Source organism: Trichomonascus vanleenenianus (assembly GCF_965637985.1).
Source record: "Trichomonascus vanleenenianus strain CLIB 3782 genome assembly, contig: TRVA0_009S, whole genome shotgun sequence".
Lineage (NCBI taxonomy): Eukaryota > Fungi > Ascomycota > Dipodascomycetes > Dipodascales > Trichomonascaceae > Blastobotrys > Blastobotrys vanleenenianus.
Genome location: NW_027481878.1, coordinates 301360 through 323783, shown reverse-complemented (window position 1 = coordinate 323783; position 22424 = coordinate 301360). Strand labels below are relative to the sequence as shown.

The 22424-nt window shown below is 48.5% G+C and overlaps 9 protein-coding genes and 1 non-coding gene across 10 annotated transcripts; 6 read left to right on the top strand and 4 right to left on the bottom strand.

Annotated features, from left to right (window-relative positions):
- Nucleotides 1–567: 567 nt before the first annotated feature.
- On the top strand, nt 568–3656 carry ADP1 (putative ATP-dependent permease ADP1; the record flags this gene model as incomplete). The annotated part of the gene is made up of 2 exons (XM_076683629.1): nt 568–671; nt 722–3656. The coding sequence occupies 2 exons, from the start codon at nt 568–570 to the stop codon at nt 3654–3656; spliced, it is 3039 nt and encodes a 1012-aa protein (XP_076542256.1).
- Nucleotides 3657–6140: 2484 nt separating this feature from the next.
- Nucleotides 6141–7025, top strand: TRVA0_009S03004 (uncharacterized protein; the record flags this gene model as incomplete). The annotated part of the gene is made up of 2 exons (XM_076683628.1): nt 6141–6193; nt 6311–7025. 2 exons carry the CDS (start codon nt 6141–6143, stop codon nt 7023–7025), a joined length of 768 nt encoding a protein of 255 aa, XP_076542255.1.
- A 2007-nt stretch (nt 7026–9032) lies between these two features.
- On the bottom strand, nt 9033–9137 carry tRNA-Ser(CGA). Its single transcript has 2 exons — nt 9100–9137; nt 9033–9077 (listed from the first exon to the last, which is right to left on the bottom strand). It is a non-coding gene; the product is annotated as a tRNA-Ser (tRNA).
- An 891-nt stretch (nt 9138–10028) lies between these two features.
- TRVA0_009S02960 (class II fructose-bisphosphate aldolase) lies at nt 10029–10889 on the top strand (the record flags this gene model as incomplete). Its single annotated transcript, XM_076683627.1, has 1 exon — nt 10029–10889. The coding sequence occupies one exon, from the start codon at nt 10029–10031 to the stop codon at nt 10887–10889; it is 861 nt and encodes a 286-aa protein (XP_076542254.1).
- Nucleotides 10890–11411: 522 nt separating this feature from the next.
- TRVA0_009S02938 (uncharacterized protein) lies at nt 11412–12857 on the top strand (the record flags this gene model as incomplete). Its single annotated transcript, XM_076683626.1, has 1 exon — nt 11412–12857. One exon carries the CDS (start codon nt 11412–11414, stop codon nt 12855–12857), a length of 1446 nt encoding a protein of 481 aa, XP_076542253.1.
- A 515-nt stretch (nt 12858–13372) lies between these two features.
- Nucleotides 13373–13681, bottom strand: TRVA0_009S02916 (uncharacterized protein; the record flags this gene model as incomplete). Its single annotated transcript, XM_076683625.1, has 1 exon — nt 13373–13681. One exon carries the CDS (start codon nt 13679–13681, stop codon nt 13373–13375), a length of 309 nt encoding a protein of 102 aa, XP_076542252.1.
- A 314-nt stretch (nt 13682–13995) lies between these two features.
- On the bottom strand, nt 13996–14577 carry TRVA0_009S02894 (F-box protein; the record flags this gene model as incomplete). Its single annotated transcript, XM_076683624.1, has 1 exon — nt 13996–14577. One exon carries the CDS (start codon nt 14575–14577, stop codon nt 13996–13998), a length of 582 nt encoding a protein of 193 aa, XP_076542251.1.
- Nucleotides 14578–16060: 1483 nt separating this feature from the next.
- TRVA0_009S02872 (RING-H2 finger protein) lies at nt 16061–17605 on the top strand (the record flags this gene model as incomplete). The annotated part of the gene is made up of 1 exon (XM_076683623.1): nt 16061–17605. One exon carries the CDS (start codon nt 16061–16063, stop codon nt 17603–17605), a length of 1545 nt encoding a protein of 514 aa, XP_076542250.1.
- A 356-nt stretch (nt 17606–17961) lies between these two features.
- Nucleotides 17962–18936, bottom strand: PNG1 (peptide-N4-(N-acetyl-beta-glucosaminyl)asparagine amidase; the record flags this gene model as incomplete). Its single annotated transcript, XM_076683622.1, has 1 exon — nt 17962–18936. The coding sequence occupies one exon, from the start codon at nt 18934–18936 to the stop codon at nt 17962–17964; it is 975 nt and encodes a 324-aa protein (XP_076542249.1).
- Nucleotides 18937–19225: 289 nt separating this feature from the next.
- On the top strand, nt 19226–20428 carry TRVA0_009S02828 (PIG-Y family protein; the record flags this gene model as incomplete). The annotated part of the gene is made up of 1 exon (XM_076683621.1): nt 19226–20428. The coding sequence occupies one exon, from the start codon at nt 19226–19228 to the stop codon at nt 20426–20428; it is 1203 nt and encodes a 400-aa protein (XP_076542248.1).
- Nucleotides 20429–22424: the final 1996 nt, after the last annotated feature.

Genomic DNA, 22424 nt, shown 5'->3' with positions numbered 1-22424 from the left:
AATCCGTAGAACCATACAAATACGTGCGGCGCGTGCGGCGTTCTGAAACATTACCGCAGGGCTGGAACCCAAATCTCTCTCCATCGAGATCCCTCTAGGCCCCTCTCTTGAGGAACCCTCCGCGTTAGCAGGGCCCCAGGGGGGGTTTGGGGGGACAGGTCCCTCTCACTAATACCTGGAATTGGGTGTTGTTCGAGGGCCAGCCCTCGAGCTCCCGTAGCTGGGGGCCGCAGCCCCCAGACCCCCACCGAGCCGCATGAGCCGCGGGACTGGATCTCACCATTCGAGATTCCTCTAGACCGTCTCGAGAAACCCTCCACGAAGTGGAGCCTCAGGGGGGTTTGGGGGGACTGGTCCCCCCAATTACACTAGAGGACGGTATGTATTCGAGGCCAGCCCTCGAGCTCCCGTAGCTGGGGGGCGACCCCCCCAGACCCCCGTGCGGCTCTCGAGCCGCATCTATGTCCCAACAAAGCGAGTGGCGGCACAACCTCCCCACAAGGCGGCCTTATCGGTTTATCAAATACAAAGGATATCGACACAATAGAGGAGACCTGGAATAGAAAGATGGCAGTGGACGGTGTCGTTCGGGCTGCTATTCTGCTGTTGGTGACATGTGGGTTCTGTCTGGCCGGTGGACTGACTTCACGACCCGATGAATGCCCTCCTTGGTGAGTTTTGCCGAATCTATAAGAGATCGAACTAACCAATTACCTGGCAGTTTCAACTGCTTGTTGCCGGCGTTTGAGTGTAAACAATTTGCCGGATGTAACGAGTTTAATGGTCGCTGTAACTGCCCCGACGGGTTTGGCGGTGACGACTGTTCTGAGCCTGTATGTGGCGCCTTAACTGACGGCGTCAACCGGCCCCTGAGGAACGGAACCCACTGCGACTGCTCGGATGGATGGTCGGGCATCAACTGCAACATGTGCATCGAGGACTCTTCGTGTGATGCACTGATGCCCGGGAATGAGAAGGGGACGTGCTATACGGGCGGAATTCTGGTGAACAAGAACAATCAGATGTGTAACGTGACGAACCGCAAGATCCTCGACATTCTCAAGGGCCAGATTCCACAGGTGACTTTCTCGTGTAACCGAACCGCCGGGGATTGCAATTTCCAGTTTTGGGTCGACGAGAGGGAATCATTTTACTGTGGACTCCATGATTGCGAGTTTGAAGTCGATTCCCAGTCGAATACGAACGTTACAAAGTACCAATGCCCTAGTATTGATTGTAAATGTATTCCGGGGCGGATGCTGTGCGGAGAAGCCGGGTCTATAGACATTAGCGACTTCCTGACGGAAACAATTCGCGGACCAGGGTACTTTGAGTGCGATTCCAAGTCGAAAAATTGCAAATTCTCGGAGCCATCGATGAACGATCTGATTAAGAACGTGTTTGGAGACCCCCACATTACTCTGGACTGCCTTTCGAGCGAGTGTCTGCACTATACGGAGCTTCCCGGGTACAGGGAGCCCAAGAACGATTTAAACAAGCGGTTTGTGCTGGCGACGAGCATAATTGCCATTGCCATTCTTATTGTTGGTGTGTCTTCACTGCAATATTTCATCCAGCATCACGAGGACAAGAAGCTGGGGTATGTGGCTATTCCTGTGGATAGTGATCAAGCCAAGCTCATGGCATCACACAAGCCAGCAACCTTGCAGTTTGAGGACATTTTATACGCGGACAATGGCAAGCAGATCTTGGAAGGGGCCTATGGAAAAGTCGAGCCGGGCCAGGTCATGGCGATTATGGGCGGCTCGGGCGCCGGAAAGACGACTCTGCTCGACATTTTGGCACGCAAAACCAAGCGAGGCCGGACTGAAGGCGAGGTATACGTAAATGGGCGGACATACTCCAAGTCGCAGTACAGGAGGGTAATTGGATTCGTAGACCAGGAGGATTTGTTACTTCCTACGCTGACTGTTTATGAAACGATTGTCACGAGCGCTTTGCTGAGGCTACCCAAGAGCATGTCTGATGACGCCAAGAAGCTGAGAGCTCTAGAAACGATGCAGGAGCTGGGCATTATGGACATCAAGGACCAGATGATCGGCAACGAGACGAATCGCGGCATTAGTGGTGGAGAGAAGCGCCGGGTCGCTATCGCCTGCGAGCTGGTGACTTCTCCTTCCATCCTGTTCCTTGATGAGCCTACTTCGGGGCTTGACTCGTACAATGCGTATAACGTCGTAGAATGTCTGGTTCAACTGGCCCAGAACTACAACCGCACGGTGGTTTTCACGATCCACCAGCCGCGGTCGAACATTGTGGCTCTGTTTGACCAGCTGGTGCTGCTGGCCCAGGGCAAGCTCATTTACTCGGGCGCTCAGAGCCAGGCGACCCAGTACTTTGGTAGTATCGGCTACGACTGTCCTAGCGGCTACAACGTAGCTGACTACCTCGTAGACCTGTCGATGCGGGCGGCCTTTACCACTGAGCACGAAGAGCGGGCGCAGAGGTTTGACGATGAAGAAGACAATACCACTGAGGACAGCGAGGACCTACATAGCGCTATCCCGCGGTACGGGAGCCAAGAAGTGGACACAACGCGTGAGTGGCGACACTTGGCGTCGCACCAGGACCGGCGACGCGTGAGGCGAAGCGACGCAATTGCCACTGGTCACGCTCCTATCACGCTCCAAAGGCTCGCGGACATCTTCCGAGCCAGCGTAGTGTTTGATCAGCTCAAGAATGACATTGAGAGTGCCAAACAGGCCGCTTCGGAGCAGTCTTCGGTGACTGGAGAGTCTTCGGACGCTGCCGCTGGCCAGGGTTCCTTCGATGGCGATGAGCTAAGCGGGTACGAGAAAATTGGCGTCTTTAAGCAGTTTACCATTCTCTCCGGGCGCACGTTCAAGAATTTATACCGGAACCCCATGCTTCTGCTAACGCATTATGTAATTGCCGTGTTGTTGGCTATCTTCTGCGGTATTCTCTACTTTGACCTAACCAACGACATCAGCGGCTTCCAGAACCGACTGGGCCTGTTCTTCTTTCTGCTTGCGTTGTTTGGGTTTTCTACTCTGACTACGCTCTACGTTTTTGCCGAGGAGAGAGTTGTGTTTGTTCGTGAGCGGGCCAATGGTTACTACAAGCCGATTTCGTACTACACAGCCAAGGTACTGTTTGATATTCTGCCTCTGCGGGTTCTACCGCCCATTGTGCTTGGAATTGTCATATACCCGCTTGCTGGGCTGTCGATGGACAATGGCGCGTTTTGGAAGTTTATGTTGGTTCTGGTGCTATTCAATCTCACTGCGGCAGCCACGTGCCTTGTAATTGGTATTCTCATCCAGGATACGGGCGTCGCTTCGCTAGTTGGCGTGCTAGTGATGCTCTTTTCGCTGTTGTTCGCCGGACTGTTCCTCAACCCAGACTCTATGCCCAAGGGTGCTGAGGTGTTCCAGTACCTGTCTATTTTCCACTACGCGTACGAAGCGCTGGCCGTGAACGAGGTGCGGTATCTGACACTAACCGAGAAGAAGTTTGGACTCTCGATTGAGGTGCCCGGAGCCACGATTCTCAGCACATTTGGGTTCGACCCGGGAGCCCTGTGGGACGACATCATTGGCCTCACGGTGTTCTTCCTTGTTTTCCTCATTGGCGGTTACATCGCTATGCATTTCGTGCTTGTTGAAAGACGGTAGATTATATTACCATTTCACTATATAGAAGGAGTGCGCCGCACGAGCTCGCACGCGCCGCATGCGGCGGGACCTGTTTCAACCGACCAACAAGGGGGGGCTAAACCAACAAGTTGTGCCCGTGGGGCGATACGTAGAAATGAAATTTGATTCATAAATAATACCTTGAATCTGACGTAGGCTAATACGGGGGATACGTGGTCCCATTGCGTGTTTTTTATCACGCTCTAGACCGCTGCAGTTTCCCCCTAACGTAAGCGACCCATACCCAGAGTAGGATAGTCGGACCGTTAGAGCCAAGCAATAGCCAAGCTACGTAGTTTGCAATTGCGTGATTCAATTTGAGCTCTATCAGACCAATTACCAAGAATACTACGTAGTAGTGTGTATTCGAGGGCCAGCCCTCGAGCTCCCGTAGTTGGGGGCTATGCCCCCAAACCCCCTTCGCCTCGAACCTTTGTCATATCAACCGAGATCTCCGCGTAGCGGAGCCCCAGGGGGGTTTGGGGGGACTGGTCCCCCCAATGTTCACTACCGGAGCGTATATTCGAGGTTAACTCCGCGTAGCGAGGGTCTATGGAGGTTTAATTTCCGGCTTTATCAGTCCAATGGTATGGAATGTTCCTTCATGTCTATCGTCAGAGCCCCACTGATCTTCGTCAAGACAACGAAGCGAAGTCATAGCGCCTTGTTAAGACGCGCTGATACGTGTCGTGTGAATCTCGGTGGGCTGTTTAAGGCGTGCATCCGCGGTAGGGACCCAATGATAGCTGTGCATATGCCTCTGGGTCCATCACTTCCAGACTACTGTAATATACATATCCTTCTCTGTGGCTAACAGTAGGAGACCCTTCCATCGCTTGTCAATGGCCAGACCAGGTTCCAGGGTTCTATAGGAGGAGGGAGGGGCTCCTATCCACTTGTTGCATAAAACTGCCCCACCCCCTCCGATCTCTCCAAATAGCGTCCTTGTTGGCGGTGATCGTGTCTCAATGACATAGCCATATAGCTACACAGCACGACACAACGCGGCAATAGTGTTCAATTAATATACGGCGTTTAGGGAGACATAGCAAGCATACGTAACGCCACACAGGAAACCGCGATATGGCTCACCAGGCCCGGTTCACGATTCTGGCAACTGGCACGGCTGTCGGAGCTCCGCCGAATATACCCACCTGTCTGACGCGTGCGCACGCGCGGGGATACAGGTTCCTGCCGGCTGGCGCTGGCCGTGGTGAGAGAGAGTCACCCATCGCCTATACATACACACAGACAGTTCGGCATCGGAGTTGCCATAGCTGGACATTAGGGGCTATAAGCGCTCTTTCGGATGACGAAGTTGGTTTGAGGTACCAACGGTAATGGTTACTGGTAATTGGTGGGGATAAGAGCGCTTTGTTTGGGTTGTATTATACCCACACAAACACATATCGGTATAATACCAACCTGTTATTGTACTATTTATTATTGTTACGTACATTAAAATGCACTTGCGCCGCACGAGCCTACGCGGTGGGCGACAGAACTTCCCTCGCATATGTACAAGCCCAACGGTCGCGCAAAACGCACATATGTTGTAGCTCTCTTTTATTTTTGTTTGGGCTGTGCTCCCTCGCTTGCCCCCCTCGGTAGTCATATGCCTCTCTCTTAGTTGTGCCAAGCGGTATAAGATCTCACAGGCCCGGGACGACCGGGAAAGGGGAAGGGGGGTTTGAACTCTTACAGTTGTCTGTACACTAATAGTTGGTCATCACTGTGAATCGAGACGCTACTACTGGAGGTGAGGTTATACGCGGTGTTCCGTTTTGGGCGAAGCGCAAGGGGAGAAATGCTTTTTGCGGGCGAGACAACTCGCTGATCTTTGGGGGGAGGGGGGGTCTCGCAAAAAGCACCGATTTTTCACCTTCCCAATTGGATATAATGGCGTCAAAGGCCCAAAACCTTAAATATTCGACCTGAGGAACCCATCCCGTACTTAACCGCATTGAAATACCACCGGGTCTCTTTTGGCTGAGTTTCTTTCCCTTTCTCCCCAACCATCGCTGACTGGGTTTTTTGCTCTCTCGTTTGATCACTTCGCGATATTTATTATATTCCAGTGGTTTTGTAAACCCCTAAAATCGGAGACCCACATTTTTTGTTATAAATACCCCGTTTCACCCAGTGGTGCCGCTTTTTTTGTTGTTTTGTCACACATTAGCTGGACCCTATCAAATCAAATCTTTGCTCTTCGCCAGCGAGTATACAAGTCTTGGTCCTCTTGAAATCGATTCTGTGGACTTACTATCGATTTTTTTCTTTTCCTTTCTCGTTTATTAATAGCGTGCCAAAAAAACTCTAACTAAAGCTAAACTCCTGAGCTAAATATTTTTGTGCACAATGATGAGCTCGGCTATCCCTATAGATATTTCGTACCAGCGTAATAGCTCGCAGTTTGCTCAGCCCCAGCGATTCCGTAGAGAGTCGGTGGCCCACTCACAGGGTATGGGTGGCGTTTCCTGGGGCGGCATGTCTGTCGGATCGTGGCTTCGTGATGAGTATGTTGAAAAGTTACACTAGGAGAAGAAGTGGAGGTCGATAAGGAATAGGTTTTTGTTCGTCGATCGCTTGCTCCTATTGATATGAAAAATGATTTTTTACTAACTAGGAGATAGAGTGCTGTTTAACAATGCGCCGCAGGCCCACCACCACCATCACGGGCAGCTCCAGCACCACCAACAGCACCAGCAGATGTCAATGTCGCCCATCCATTCGTCGTCCTACCTACCAAACCTTGAAGCTGACTTTTGTAAAGACTATTCGTGTTGTGGCCAGACGCTCCCTACACTCCATGATTTGCTTAGACACTACGAGGAGGCACATATTGCACCCTCACCACCAGTGGAGCCACCTGTCATGAAGCGTATGCAGTCGCTTGAGGCGGTTTCTACCAATGAAGTGTTTTTGTCCCCTGCGTCGTCGACCCACAACCATGGTAACAATAATAATGCCAATACCAACAATAACAGCGGTGCAGGTACTCCTATGATGATGGATGAGGACGACGACATGTGCATTGACGATCCGGCGCGACATTTGTATGTAATGGAGCGTGGTGAGCACAAGCCATTCAAATGTCCCGTTATTGGCTGCGACAAGACGTACAAGAACCAGAACGGCCTCAAATACCACCGACTACACGGCCACCAGAATCAGACGTTGCTCCTCAATGAAGACGGTACTTACAGCATCATCGACCCGCTTTCAAACACGCCGTACCCAGAAGGTATGGGCATGGAAAAAGACAAGCCTTATCGATGCGAGGTGTGTGGTAAGCGATATAAGAACCTCAATGGACTCAAATACCACCGGGGCCACTCGACGCATTAAAAAAAGGCTCCCCCTCTCGAAAAACTCCCCCTCATGACGATTTTTATTTATTTATTTACGACGAACTCTCTGCATCGAAACTAACAGTTATCTCCCCTCCCGCTTTCTCCGGTCGCCTTTTCTGATCGAATTGATCCCCGCTCTCCCTTTCTCTTCGAATTGGTGTGTTGCTATTTTTCAAAAGTTTTTTTGGTTTTTTTCTGCTTGGTATTTTAATTTTTTCATATGTGTAAATCTTATAGATTATAAATCTAAAAGTTTGGTTTACCGATACTGTATTCGAGGGCCAGCCCTCGAGCTCCCGTAGTTGGGGGCTCTGCCCCCAAACCCCCGTCAACCAGACCTCTCCGCGTAGCGGAGCCCCAGGGGGGGTTTGGGGGGGACTGGCCCCCCCATTAGTACTAGTACGATAGTTGTTTGGTACTTCGATAGAATCGCTGGTCCCCAAACCTTCGTCAACCAGACCTCTCCGCGTAGCGGAGCCCCAGGGGGGTTTGGGGGGACTGGTCCCCCCATTAGTGCTGGTAGTACGATAATTGTTCGGTACTTTTGATGGAATTCGCTGGTAATCAATTCCCCCCTTTATTCATGGTGGTGGGTAGTACGGCGAAATGCGCCGTCGTCTATCCGCGTTGGATTTCCAAAAGGGCCAAATGCCGGGTTATCCCGCGGACCAGTTTCAAATGTCGCCGACGATATTCACCGCTAGCGTAGCGATATTTTTTTGGTTCACATAATTTCATAAAACCGTTGGATCAATATGCATTGGGGGGTTTGCTTTTAACGACGGATATCGCCACTTCGGCCGCGGGTCGGGGGAGGCGGCGATGAGTTACTAAGGGGCGAACTGTCTCGGAAGACCAGCGTAAGCCGCTTTTGACGGCACCCTAACTGGCCGGTGCTTATTGTCTGCCCATATTCATGGCTCTCGGCTATCTGGAATATTCTAATCGGGTTTTAGCCTTTTGCCGGAGGCTAGTCCGGTATGAAGGAGGTGTTCTACCTCGGCTACAAAGGTATTACGAAAGACTGTGTTGGAGGTACGAGAGCTTATCTTAGCAATTTAATGTTTGGTGATGAGTAGATTGAGTTTGACGTTCGCCGGCAGAGGCTAGTAATCCGCCAATGAGGCAATATGGAACTTCCATTTCTGGTGAATTTATCTACAATCCGCCTTATAATACCAGTCTTGTGGACTGTCAATATACCGAGTTTCTGGGGTGGGTTTCTAATTTCTAATCAGTAGATCTGGCCATGATTAGGCTCCGGACATTAGGCTCTGGAATTAGAAGGTAGTAGGGCTCTTGGTAGTGAGCTAGGCATTAGGCTTCGCGTATCCGACCCGGACAACCCCCGCGAAACGAGTTTTAGTCTCGCGGATAAATCCAAATGGCACATGAATACGTCTAGTTTGCTTTGTGGCCTGTGATCCAACGCCTTACATATATTCAATGTGCTTAGGAGCCTGTATGATGGTAACAGGTACAGGTTACCACTTTACAGGCATACGTACGTAATGCCATGCTATGTTGATATTTTTTTTTCTTTTCTGACAAAAATATAGCCCACCAGTTAGTCCAGCATCAATTTACTCTATATATAGTAATTAATTGAAAAAGTCATTTAATCCTACATTGCTACTTTAATAATTATTACATGAAGTTATTCGACACTTGTTGGTTGACAATTTTTGAGATTTGTTTTTTTTCAGGGCTCAGTTGATCTGCATTGATCATCTTAACCGATCTTTTAATTTCAGACATTGTGTTCATATGCACGCATTCACACATTAACATATGTTGCCCGCGCAAAACATGCGTGCATGAGTTGCATGTACATGTATGACGCATTTGATCCATATGGTGTGTTAGAAGTATGCCATGCGCTGCAGTCACGCGCGTACGCCTAATGCTGTCTTGCCACTGTTCCTCGCGTGCGCACGCGAATGAATTTTTTTGACCTTCGCGTGCGCCTGCGAGATCAAAATTTTTCGACCAAAAAAGATATCGACATCAGCAGGATTCGAACCTGCGCGGGAAATCCCAAAAGATGCCCGACTTTGTTCGAGAGAACTATTCGAGTCTTTCGCCTTAACCACTCGGCCATAATGCCTTTAACTGAACATTGTTTTCTTAAGCTCGTTGTAAAGCAGAAAAGGGACCTCAAAAAAGTCACGTGACTTAGCATCACGTGATTCATTTTTCAAATCAACTTTACGAGCTGGAAACTCGTCTATTTGGACTATTTATGGGGCTAGCTTGAATTGCGCGGTGTAAATTTCCCTTATCATTGATTATATCCTTTATTTTTGGTGCTATTTTCTGAGTTTTTTGACGATCTTAAATTCTGTACCCCTCAAAATGCGTGCAATTATTCTCAAATTCTGCAGTTCTGTAAAAAAATTCAATCTATCTGTGCCCTTAACACGTTGAAACCGTACTATAAATACAGGCTTTTCTGATAACTCAACCTACTCATCCGATAAGTAAAACATTTCAAACGAGTTAACGCTATCGCAAATCAATGAAAATTACTGAAAAACATTTGGCTTAGCGGGCCGATTACGGCCATTGCACTATAGACACAAGAGGAAGCCATTTCTCTAGGGAAACAGTAATACACGAAAAAATCACTACACATACCAACTAAAAATGCTAGCCACCAAAATAAGAGAATTCATCTAATGTGGTACGGTAATGCGAAACGTACGATACTTGCGGTTATTACCGGGATAATCGGTAAAATCGGCAATATCGCTCACTTCTGAGGCATAGCGAATTTAAAATTACAGTATGTAATTGGCTGCAATGCTTCAAAAACTCCATATGCCAGTCAGCCGCCTCGAAACAGGCGGGTCAAAATGTGATATGCAGGGTATCCCCCGCGGGAATCAGCACAACCCCCCACTCTGGCAGATCGGAGGCTGCATCAACCCCGCTTCCGACTCAGATCAGATATAAACCGAGAAAACGGTATGGAATCAGTAACGAAAAAAAAAGTGATATGTCGTTTCCAAACAAGACTCTTGATATCCTCAGCAAGGCTGAAGCAGGCAACTATGGCGTGCCTTGCGTGAACTGCTATAATACAGACGGTGTGCTGGGCACCATCCGAGCGGCCGAAGCCAAGAACTCACCGGCCATGATCCAGGTGTTCCCGTGGTCCATTCATCAGTTCGGGTCGCTCTTCATCAACTTCTGTGTCGATGCGTGCCGAAATGCAAAGGTTCCGGTCGCCCTGCATCTCGATCACGCCATGGAGGAGGACATCATCCTGCGTGCCATTGACATGGGATTTGACTCCGTCATGATTGACATGTCACGGCTTTCCCCCGAGGAGAATAAAATACAGACCAAGAAACTCGCTGCGATTGCCCATTCCAAACAGGTTGCCACCGAGGCTGAGCTTGGAAGAATTGACGGTGCCGAAGACGGCGTCTTGCCAAGCGCAGCAAAGATCCAGGCGCTCATCACCAAGCCGGAAGAGGCAAGTTCGTACGTCAATGACACTGGCGTCACAATGCTTGCCCCATCCTTCGGCAATATCCACGGTGACTATCACTGCGACCCGAGGGAAGTCATTGACTTTGGTGCCTTAGAGAAGATTCGAGATGCATTGGCAGGGAGTGTACCAATTGTTCTCCATGGGACAAATGACTTTGATGAGGAGCTTGTCCAGCGGTGTGTGCGCCTTGGAGTACGCAAGTTCAACATCAACAAGATCGCCGCACAGGACTACTATGAATTCCTCGAGCGGTCCTACGGCAAAGTTGAACTGACTAAAGTCATTGAGGGGAGCATTGACGAGTTCCAGAAGGGGGTGGAGCGGGTAATTGATTGGCTAGGAAGTGGTGGGAAGGCCTAATAGGTCTGCATATTATATAGCATGTCTTCATAGCATATCGCAACACGCTAGCTGATAGATGAAAAAACACAGAAGAGGCTTCACTGAAACTAGAGAGGTGGAGAACCTGCCGTCACAGTGGGTCCACTAGCCCGGTTCACCATAGTAGGGTAGAGCTAATGTGAGCGGAAGGTCGTGTTAGGTCCGCATACACTAGCAGTCCACTATAGTAGTTCACTATAGTAGCAGTAGGGGCATTGAGCTACTGTGAGGGGAAGGGTCGTGTTAGGTCCGCATATGCTAACAATAAAGGATAGTCTACTAGGGGGGGGGAATGTGATACGTGATGGCTATGGAACGGCTCCAGACAGAAGAGGTAACCAGGCATTCCAGATTGGTTGATAGACAGTACTAACAGCTGTTAAGCTCGAGAGGAGTATAAATATATATATATATATATATCTGAATACAAGTCCGCTGTATATACTCGTCTGTTCAAAAGACATTTCAGATATTTGCTCACCTATCAAAAGAAGGCCAGCAATGTCGAGCGAAGAAGAGAACCAGTATTACAGGGCTGCTTGTAAACGAATCGTCCATGAACTTGACTGCCTCTCTCGGGGGAACCAGGCAAGCTATTGCCTCGTGCTCATCTCGCCGAACGAAGCTACCAATATCCATTCCAACCCTGAGATGGAGCAATTCGTCCAAAAGTTCCTCCAGGAAGAAGATGTATATGACTACGTTAGTAGAAACGAAGTTCTGCCCTCCAGGAACCTGCAACGGCCACACCCCGTCCCCGAGCACACCATCGACCTCTCCAAACCAGCGGAGGTTGAGTACTATCTTGAGGAATGCCTCATTTCGCTGCAGCAACAGGCATGCAAGACCATTTCCAAGGCATGGGTGCGGGCCATCGAACCTCGCAAGCAGACCCATTATCCATACAAACTGGGCGACCACACCAAGCCTCATTGGTGGCCTGAGCATGTTCGACACAAGGAGCCTGATCACCTCATGAAACCGGAGCGCATTCGCCTGCTCATCTGTCTACTACGATGCAAGCTAATCACCATTGACAGACTCCGGCGAGCCACAGACGAGTGCATGAGCCTTCTTAAAAGAGTGCGTCTCCCTCTCCTCGAGGAAGTGTACCATGTCGCCTATATGGAGCGGATGTATTACAGCGGCAAGACGCAGGAGTCCAAGATTGCTGTGTCTTTCATGAACGAGCGCGTCAAACAGGGCATCAAAATCAGGTCAAAATGGGCCCAAATATCTCAGAAGCCCCAGAACACCGGGCCAAAACCAATACCGAGACCACCGATTAGACCAAGACCGCCAGTTAACCGCCCGGAGGTTCTCACGCCTCCTCCATCCTCATCAACGAGCGAGATTACTACACGGGTCTCGACTCCGGAGCCCATACGGGCAAATATTCCTTCTCAAGAGCCCCATTCCCCGGTTTCCAATACTAATGATGGCAGTGCTCCTTCTACGCCTCTTCCAATTAAGGACGGAGACGACACTGACAAGCATTCCTCCGAGATGGTTCGTTTGAAGCAAGAGTCAACCTCGCCACTACTTATCTCGGAAACAGTCTCTGAGAGTTCGCTGGATGCGTCACAATCCGACCATTCGATTGCTTTCCTCGGCTCGAACAGTTCATATGTGCAGTCAACTCCATCATCCTCGGCGATTCCGAACTCGTGCAGCTACCATGAAGTCGCTTCTTGCGCCTTTGGCAGTCCATTCTGTCCTCATTCTAACCCGGTCTACCCCAATTTCTTCTACAATCCCACTGCAGGGTGGCCGTCTGATCCATTGATGCAGTTTTCCGGTTATTTCCTGCCCCAGCCGCCTCCTGCTTCTTCTGTGTCATGCTCGAGCCCTGCTTTAAAACACGCACAGCCGCTGAATTTCACGCCAATTATGACCCCTAGTTCTCTCCGCAGGCTTGATGATGATACCCCAACCAAATCCCAATAATCCTTTGTCGACCGTTAATACCTGGTAAATAATTTTAATCAATTTTAGTCGACATACCATTTTGCCAAGTTACAGGGAAGATTCCTTGTACTAAATTGACAGATCTAAGATCGACAGTGACCCCTGACAAATATGAGATTTATGCATCGAGAACAAAACAAATCTATTCATATCTAAAACGACAAGGACTACAATTGATATCCACCAAGCCCGCGAAATGAAATTTATCACCGGTTTATAGTCCGCAGAATACTCTATATCAAGTTAATCGAGGTTTACAGGAATGAAATACTGTTGTAGATATATAGGACGCATGGTAAAAAATAAAAAGACAATAACGTACTATTGTTGCAGTATCATACAAATAAGCTAGTTACTCTTGATTAGCTTTGATCTAACCTGGTCTAATCGCACTTCGTAGAGACCTTTGTACACTTTTCTGACAAGTTCAGGAGGGAAACGGATATGTTCGAAATGTGTTTTGATGAAAAATCTCTCCATTTGAGGGAGCCTCTTCACAAGTGGTTCCACATGAACGAGCTCTTCGTTTTATTCCATAGAAACCGTAAGGGTCTTGAACTCCATCGACGGAGAAGGGCCTTGAGAAGCTCTGAAAAGAAGTTGGCCCTATTCAGAGCACTATCAGAGTACATTTCCAGCTCGCCGTGGACTTTCTCAAACGCTTTGGTGAGACGATGAATCATGTTTTCGCTGACAGAAGATAGGCGCATTGACTCGAAAAACTCGCTCTGGTTAACCAAAGATATGAAGCGGTCGACATCGTCATTCTCTGCGAAATTCGAAAAGTGAATACTTGTTAACATCGGCACTTTTGCATGAACTTTAACCGGTCCATCAATGTCGAGTGAACTGACATTGTCTCCTATAACTGCCAGAGAGATTTTGCTATATGCTTCCACAGTGACACGTTCGACAGAGTCCGGGAGGCTGCACACATAATTACGTTCTAGAGCATCTTCCCGCTCAAAACATAAAGCGAGGCCTTTTAACTGAGTACAGTATTTTAGCCTTTCGATGACTATTCCAATTGCTCTGGAAGAGCCAGAGAAATCAAGCTCCACTATATATCTGCCTAGTTCCTCGAACAGGTTCAGGTATGGGGCCTTACGTCCAAGCATCAAGCTAATGTTGAACTTACTGACAGGCTTTGTAGCAACTCTCGCCCTGCTGATAATACATCTTCAACGAACTGTAACCCAGGATGAAAACCGTTGCTATTAAGTCTGCAGTCGTAGTACAATTCTACTGATGGATTGCAATTGCCCGATAAGCTTGTACAGATATCAACCCATTTCTTAACAAAGGACTCCAAATAGAATACTTCCTGAATGGCGATAATAACATGGGTGATTTCACTGGCTTTGTTCCAGAGCAGGGAAAGTATCTTGGGTAGACTCTTGCAATCAGACACAGGATCCCCATTGGAGTCGGAAAAAGTATCTTGTCCCATATCTATAGAGAGGACTCTTATATGGTCCATGTACCGACCTAATAGTTCTGCAATTTCATCTGTTATCTGATAGCGAAAGGCGGCATTTTCGAGACTGCCATTGCCAGCGAGAATATTTACCTTTCTCCATAAAAGCCACAGTGAGATTTCATTTATTAAGCGACATGTTAAATGCAGATTGGAAACATCCTCTGGACGAGAGTATTTCACAATCTGTTCCCAGATTTCTATTGGAAGCGAAGTGATCATGGTTAAGGCCGATGTGAATTTTTCTTTTTAAATGTACCCCAGGGGGTGTACCAGTTATTTCACCGTTTGATAATGTCTCGGCCCGACCAATCTCCGAAGCTAGTCAGAAAACACCCCCTTCCAACCTCAAATGCATTGCGGACCAGCTTCAAAGAGTTCCGGGGCTATTGAAATTGAATTTATATAGTTAAATTTACATTCCACACATTGTGGTCAATTGGCGAGTTGATATTTAGCAAACGCCTGCCAAATATGAGATTTCTGTTAAGTCTACGGTAATGATGACATCCAGCTATAAAATGGCGATAAGGAATCCAATTAGCAGCCACCAGCCTCTCCAAAGAGGATCTGCTACCGGTATAAAATCTTCATATTACCCTTTCAGTTAACTGAGTATAATGGAATATTGCTGTTGCTATATCGTACGTGTGGTTGCAACTAGAAACGCACTATCGATGGAGTACCATGGCTGACGTAGATTGGAAATACTATTTCGGTCACAATATCGCACAGTAAAAAAAATGTTCCCTGATTTCGATTGTAACTGACGACGAGACCATGGTTGATATGCGAACAGGGTAAGTAAGCTTCAACTGACATGCTTTACATTTAAACTGCAGTAGACCCATTAAAAGGATTGGCCCCTTTGTAATTCTAAGAGGGTACTTAGCGAATTGACTTTTCCTCGCATCTAGAATCGCTGAGCTGCCGAGTAATAGCTTATCATCTACGCAGTCTCGCCCCACATTACCTTCCTCTTGGTTCGAAAGGTGTGAACTGGACACACAACAGAAAGATGGCACTGCATAGGAGGTAAGATAATGGCACAATTAACACAAAATCTCAGACTACGGAAATAACGATGGCATTGAATAGCCTTCTATCTGGTAGGCAACATGGGGTTTGTTGCAACCCACCCGCACCAAACGCGGCGGGCCACGTTGAGGATTGCCTATATATAGAGGCCTAAGCCCCCCTTTCTCAGCCGCAGAACCTAATGATCACTCCACCTTTCATATTTTCCCCCATTGGCTTTACAGCTGTCTACCCCGAATCCCTCAGGAATGACCGGAATGACCAATAATATTCCCGCAAATAAGGCCTAGCCTAGCGACCATATGCCAATGTTTGTTGATATTTTCTAGATATACCCAGACATGCGGTAGGACGAGTGGCCGACTTTGTTTGTTGTCGTGGCGCGCATAAGCGTGCGCGAGGTATTAGGGTCCGAAAGAGGCACTGCTCTGCAAGCCACCCCTGCCTTACATTTTCGCCAGACCGAAACCCGTTAGGGACCAGTTGCAACGATATTTTCTTGTCAACTGGATATAACGGGTATTGTCGAATTTTTTGTAATTCAATCTTGAGAGATCAGGGGACATTCAGGATTTGGTAATATCTGGCTGAGCAAGGCGCTTTTTACTGCATTTCGGTCGAGATGACGCGAAGCGCTAGAATCGTGAGGCTGATAGCCGTGCTATGGATGCTCTGGGGCATGGCAAGCTGTGACGACCAGCCAGCATTGGTTGGCGAGCTCAATGTGACTCAGGTTATCAGCACGACGAACCAGACTGGCCAGCTGCCCTCGGATTTCATTCTGTCCGCCAACATCACGAGGGACAGCTCGATGATCGTCCGGGCCGATATATCCGCAATGACATCGACGACGGGCGTTTCGTTCACGACGGTCAACGGTATAAAGAGCATATGTTCGGGGTACCTAGTTCTGCAGCGGGATGACGACAACTACGCGTGGAACGAGATTGTTATGGTATCTTGCGACGACCGCGCCAAGGCTGGGGCTACGTTTGATGCACTCTCTACCCAGAACCCGCCATGCACGCTCATGTACTCTCTGACGAGCCAGGGATGCAACTTTACCAACATGGACAGCCAATTGACGACGCAGCTGGGCACTGTGTTCACTATGCTGTCGCGGTCGGCGTCCTATTCATTCGTAGACCGGCTGCGCAACACTAGTGCGCCCGAGTACGCCTATGTCAGTCCGAATTCGACGACGTACGAAGGTAATAGCGGCTCGGGGAGTAGTAGTGGTAGCTCTAGCCATTCCTCTTCATCGACGACGGCCATGGCCGTGTTGTATGCTATCACGGGCCTCATTGCCGTTCTCTTCCTATTTGTAATTGTCTCCGGAGCCATTCGTGTGCACAAGCATCCAGAACGGTACGGACTAGGTCCAGCAGATGCGGAAGATAATGAGTCGCAAGGGTTTGGAAGCTCGAGCCAGGTTTACGCCAATCGGGCCAAAGGGCTGGCAAGGGCTGTTTTGGACTCAATTCCGCTCGTTCGATTCCAGGTCGATGCCAACAGCCAGTCTCCACGGATGGACGATTCAAGGACAGAGGACAAAGAGGCGCGAGCTGAGAGCTACGAGCTTCAGCGAAGTGCCAATTCATCAGACCCAAATATCGTTACTACTACCAATGTTGAAGCATCGCGCGTGCTGATAGCTAGTAGAGAGGAGCCTGACTGTCCTATATGCTTTGAAGGATTCAAGGATGGGGACATATTACGGGTTTTACCTTGTAAGCACAAGTTCCACGCCGAGTGCGTTGATCCGTGGCTGCTCAATAGTTCATCGTTGTGTCCACTGTGTCGTGTGGACTTGAGTCTTTCGAGAGAGGAGCAGGTATCAGAGGCACCTCCAAATACGGTTCGCGGTGAGAATGGCGAGCAAATTGTCATTCCACCCGGTTACGAGATTGAAACTTCGATGTTCAACCGGTTTTTGGACATTTGGAACGCGCAATTGCTTCCGCGAGAATCGCGCCAGCAGGTTCTGGCCCGGTTCCACCACGAAGCAGAGCTGAGACGGCAATTGACGTCGTCACGACAATCGGACGAGGAGCAGAACAGGAGTCGGTGGGTGCGCTTTGTTAATTCACGACGCATGCTCCACCGCCGTCAGCAGTCGTTAACTACTGATCAGGCTGGTTCTGAAGGGGCCACTAGCTCAGGGGCTACCGAAAATGGTTCCACTCACCAAATTGCATCAAACGACCATTGACTTGCCCATCTTTTTGCATTTGTTTTATTTATTACCGGCACACGGTTTTATTTATTGTATCCTTTCGTTTTAATACTGGTGGACGCCAGAAGCCGATCGTTTATAGGTTGGATAATCTTTCATGATTCACAATTCATTCATTATTCGTTTATAATTCATTCTCTATTTACAATTCGTCATTGAACCTTGGTACCAGGTGTGGCCCTCAAAAAATCTGCTCCGTTAATTGTGGAGAGCATGCTCCCGGTAACGAGGTCTATCTAGGATAGATCAATCCTAAAAGCTGAGTTCGTAATTAGAATATTCCACTGACTAATATGCTATATACTGTAATAGTGAAATGATCTATTATAGAATCAGCTTGAGCCGTCTTCTCCTCTAGCCTTCGTCCACTCTCCTGCACCCGATTCACGAGGCCCTACGGCTTCAGTTGTAGCAGTAGCGGTGGCAGAATAAGAAGCCAGCTCCTCCTGCTCATCCTTGTCTTCGGCTTGAAGCCTGTCTACATCCTGGGGAATTGCTTCCCGTCTATAACTCGTAATTCGCTTGAGTACCGTCACAAGATCGGCCTCAGAAATCTTGTCTCTCGGAAGAGCCTTCTCCTTATCTCGAACATAGCGCCTCGTAACATCCGTTGCGCCTTCCGCAGAAAACCCAATGCAATAGGCCATGCGCTTCCCCCAACCCTTCTCGTACAATGTAGGCTTGTCCCACGCTTCCTCACACGAATCACAATGCACCCATCTCTTCTGCCTTTCTGAATAAACCTCCGTCCAGACGTGGTCCTCGCTGTTCCACACCCACCGCGCTCTGAGCCCCAATGCTCTGCACAACAACGTAAAACAGTTGGCCCACTCTCCACACCTGCCTCTACGGGTTTCTAGCAGCTTCCCTGGACTGCCGTAACGTGGTAACCTCTCAATTCTCTGGCACGAATTGCATTTGTATAATTCGGTAACACCAGCCCCATCGGCACGCTCTTGCGGCGATGGAGCCGTCCCACCCATACCAGAAGTCTCTCCATGGCACTGGGGGCACTGCGGCGAGTTCACCCAAGTGAAGAAGTCGTGCTTGAACCACTTGAGAAGCTCCATAACCAAATAGTCCTGGCTGCCCCAGGTAGCGTCTTCCGCTGCTCTGCGGTCAGATTCGCCAAACAATCGCTCTAGAGGCATCACCTCCAGCGCCCTGTCAAGCAGATCGCCATTCTCGTAGGCCAATGGCGTCTCCGAGAGCCGCTCTAGCTGGCCTGCGAACGGACTCGGGGACTTGTGGGACACATACTGGCGGTACTTCTGGCCCACGAGCCTCGCCAACGCAGCCGGATCCATTTAGTTCACTGGTATTACTTTTGCTATTGCCAAATCTGGCCTTCCCACACCAGTCGCTTGTCGCGTGTTCCTCTGCAGGAGATAATATGGATGGTCCACGGCCTTAGAGTTGACCTCCGTCACCCCGCCCCCTCATCATCAACAGATCACCAAATCAATCAGAACCGACCACCTATCAACCACCACGACTCTCCCCGACGGTCCATAGCTTTGTGAGGTCTCATTTTTCATTGAGAAGCAAGGATTCCGTATAAAGCTGGGGTAATCGAGTTTTCAGTTCACTTGCACGATGGGCGCAGTGGACGCACACTTTATAAACAGTGCCAAGGGCCCAGGGTGGGAGTGCCGTGGACGGCTCCTTTTTACGACTCCTACGCTGGTGACCAGCGATGAGCTGCTCGAAGGGTACACCCCGGAGTACCCCGATGCGGCGAAGCTGAGGTCCTCCTGGCACAACCTGATAGATCTATGCCAACACGAAGATTCCCGGATATACCTGCGCCTCGTGCTGCCTGAAATCACACATACTGGGGAGCGGCGCATTAGAGAGCACCTCAAGAAGTTCAGGCGGCTATACAAGCACTTTTCCAAGTTCAGCGGGGTCGAGATAGACCTGACAAACGGGTTTCTTCACTCCGTGTGCCAGAACGGATCAGTTCCACTGAAAAGGCAGGAAGATTACCTTCAGAGCGTTCTGTCGAGCATCACCGAGACTACGAACCTGGGAATCAGTATAAGATTGTCGTTTCTGCGACACATTCATCTTCTGACGAGTTCGCGTGTGCTGTTCAGCAAGTGCGTCTCGCTAGTGCATCTGGTAGACATCAATCCGTCGTTTCTGAACCACACTGCCATGTTGAGCCTCCTTTCTTATTACGATGGGTCGGATCCGCCAATTAGGCCGTCTGATAGGTCGAGTTTTGATGGTGATGTGCTGCTGTACCGCATTGAAGTGCTGCGCAAAATTTCGGGACACACTGATCTCGGGACAGAGGCATTCCTCAAACCCCCATTGACGACGATGCCTGTTTTGGCCAAAAACGACGTGTTGCCTAATGTGCTTAATGTCGCTGCTGCGACAAGCGTCGACTATAACGGGCTCATGATGCGCCGCTCGCCAATACTACGGGCCCCGAGCCCCATGAAGCGCCGGAAAACCGGGTTTCAGGACGAGCTCGAGCCGTTTAGCCCCGAATTGAGCGAGATGAGACCGGCTTCGAGCGTGGTACAGCTGTGGGCGTGGGGATGGACGATTCTCATTATTGTCTGGTCCGTCTTTCTCATTGGCATTGGGTCTTTCTTTGGCGTTTTTCAATCTGTGCCGAAAGTCCAAAACTACGCCCAGTACGAGAAAGAGACCGGGTACCCTATCCCCGTGTACTATCCGACGCTGATATTCCTATGCATCGTTGTGGCGTGGGTGTGGTGCATCGTGTCCTGGATGGGCATGAAGTTCTTCCGCCATGCTAAAGGCGGTATTAACAATAATTAACGACTTCCTTACGAACTAGATCTGACCTTTCGACGACCCTTAATGACTAGCTTTAATGAACTCTACTTAATATTACTAGCCTTTTAATTTTGTCTCTCTCCGATACTCTATGTACCAATTTTCAACAGCATGGCCGTAAATCGGCAGGGTCTAAGCTTGGATCCACTACTAGAAAGAGGAGTATCTAGTAATGTTATGTTTCTCAATAAGAGTAACGCACAGATTGTGTCGATCTCCTGATGATGTCAATGGACATCACCAGTTGATTTACGGAGAACCTTGATGATCAAAATACGGTGATGCGTGATGTCTCTAAACGACATGACATGGGCGTGAAGATTTGGTCGAACACCGATATGTGTAGCTACTCCGCCTTTGATATGTATAGTTTACTAAAGCTATTGTGCGGAGGAGCCAATGCCGCTCGACTTTCGACTCATGCACGGCGTGTGATCGGCCCCAGTTAAGTCTTTCAAATGTCACTCATTGAAGAACCGTTCGCAGTATGTCTCAATTTGCCAATGCCTCGATTTTCTGTAAGGGCGAAACCAGAAGCTCATTGCGTTAGCCAAAAATTATTTACAGTACCCGCAGCGGCACAATGTCAAGCCTTTTAACGAGCATACAGGGAATAGCTGAACATTACCCTCTCATCGCAATTGTCACGGTATGTAATGTTTATATGCCGCACAGTTCGAAACTGATTGACGAGTGAGTTTCTAACCCACGTTGAGCAAATGCCACTCAAAAAGCCTTATGTGGGTCGTGCAGGTGCTATCATTCAACTTTGTGGATTTTCGTAAAAATGGTCCAGGGATCCGCTATCGAGATCCGCCACATCGCTGGATACCAAAAGAGGAACTCAGTTTGACGAGATTTCCGTTCCAATTTTAACGATTCTATATCAGTGCTTAGCGGCAATGTAACGGTTCTACGACAATTTCACAAAATCATTGGAAAACTAAACGAGAGTAATGTAAATACTAAGTAGAAGATAGAGCACGAGCAAGGAAGTGAACTGATTGGAAGCGGAATATTTTTATCGTGCCACCATATAAGACGTGAAGTACTAATCGAGGACTTTGCTCGCTGATTTCTGTCATTGTGTAGGATAAAATAAGTTCATAGTGAGCATTATTTGGTGATCCAAGCTGGTTTGATAATGTGAAGGCACACAAAATTAGCGGAATTGGGATTCCGGTTTCCAGCCTCAGTATAAAATGACACGGGTAAGCGATTAGCTCACTGCGAGCTCCATTTATTATGACTTCCGACGCATACAACTGTGGCCCATATCATTTCTAATTAAGGTATCGACACATAAAAAGCATGTTAGAAAAGCATACTACCGGTATACTAGTAGGTACCCCCACAATGACAGTTATACGAATCTCCAATTCATTTGTTTCCTTGCTTTGAACTGTATTAAACTGTTGATAAAACAAAGACTTCTTGAATATTTGCTTTCTTATCTTTATCCATTATTTCAAATATCAAGAATTGTCCTTACCACGTTGCGATGTTATAATAGCCGACCTTAGGACAATAGCATGAAAATTCGATTTGAAAGCTACACTTGCTATTGATCGCCGCTTTCTTGAATAAGATATAAAATAATTCCACTCCCGCGAATAGGATAAGGACAAATAGAGTGCAATTATAAAGGACAAGTGGAGATAATGGCGATAGTGCACACCTTGGTAGTTCTTGCGTGATACCACCACCCACAACAACCCATATGTAATACGCAACAATGCTGATCCTGTGGGACATATAAAATACGCCCCTTCTCCTTTCTATGTCTCTAGAACATTTTTTTTCCTTCCCCAGTTGGCCCCTGCCTTACAATTGCATGCTACAACTCTATAAGAATTGTACCTCTATGCGGTAGTATGGTTGCCTGTGACTACCCGCATACTATTCAGCCGTGCAACTGCCGTCGGTTGCCCGAGACCTTCTCATGCAAGATTGAAATTTTAACGGTTTTAATGCCTTA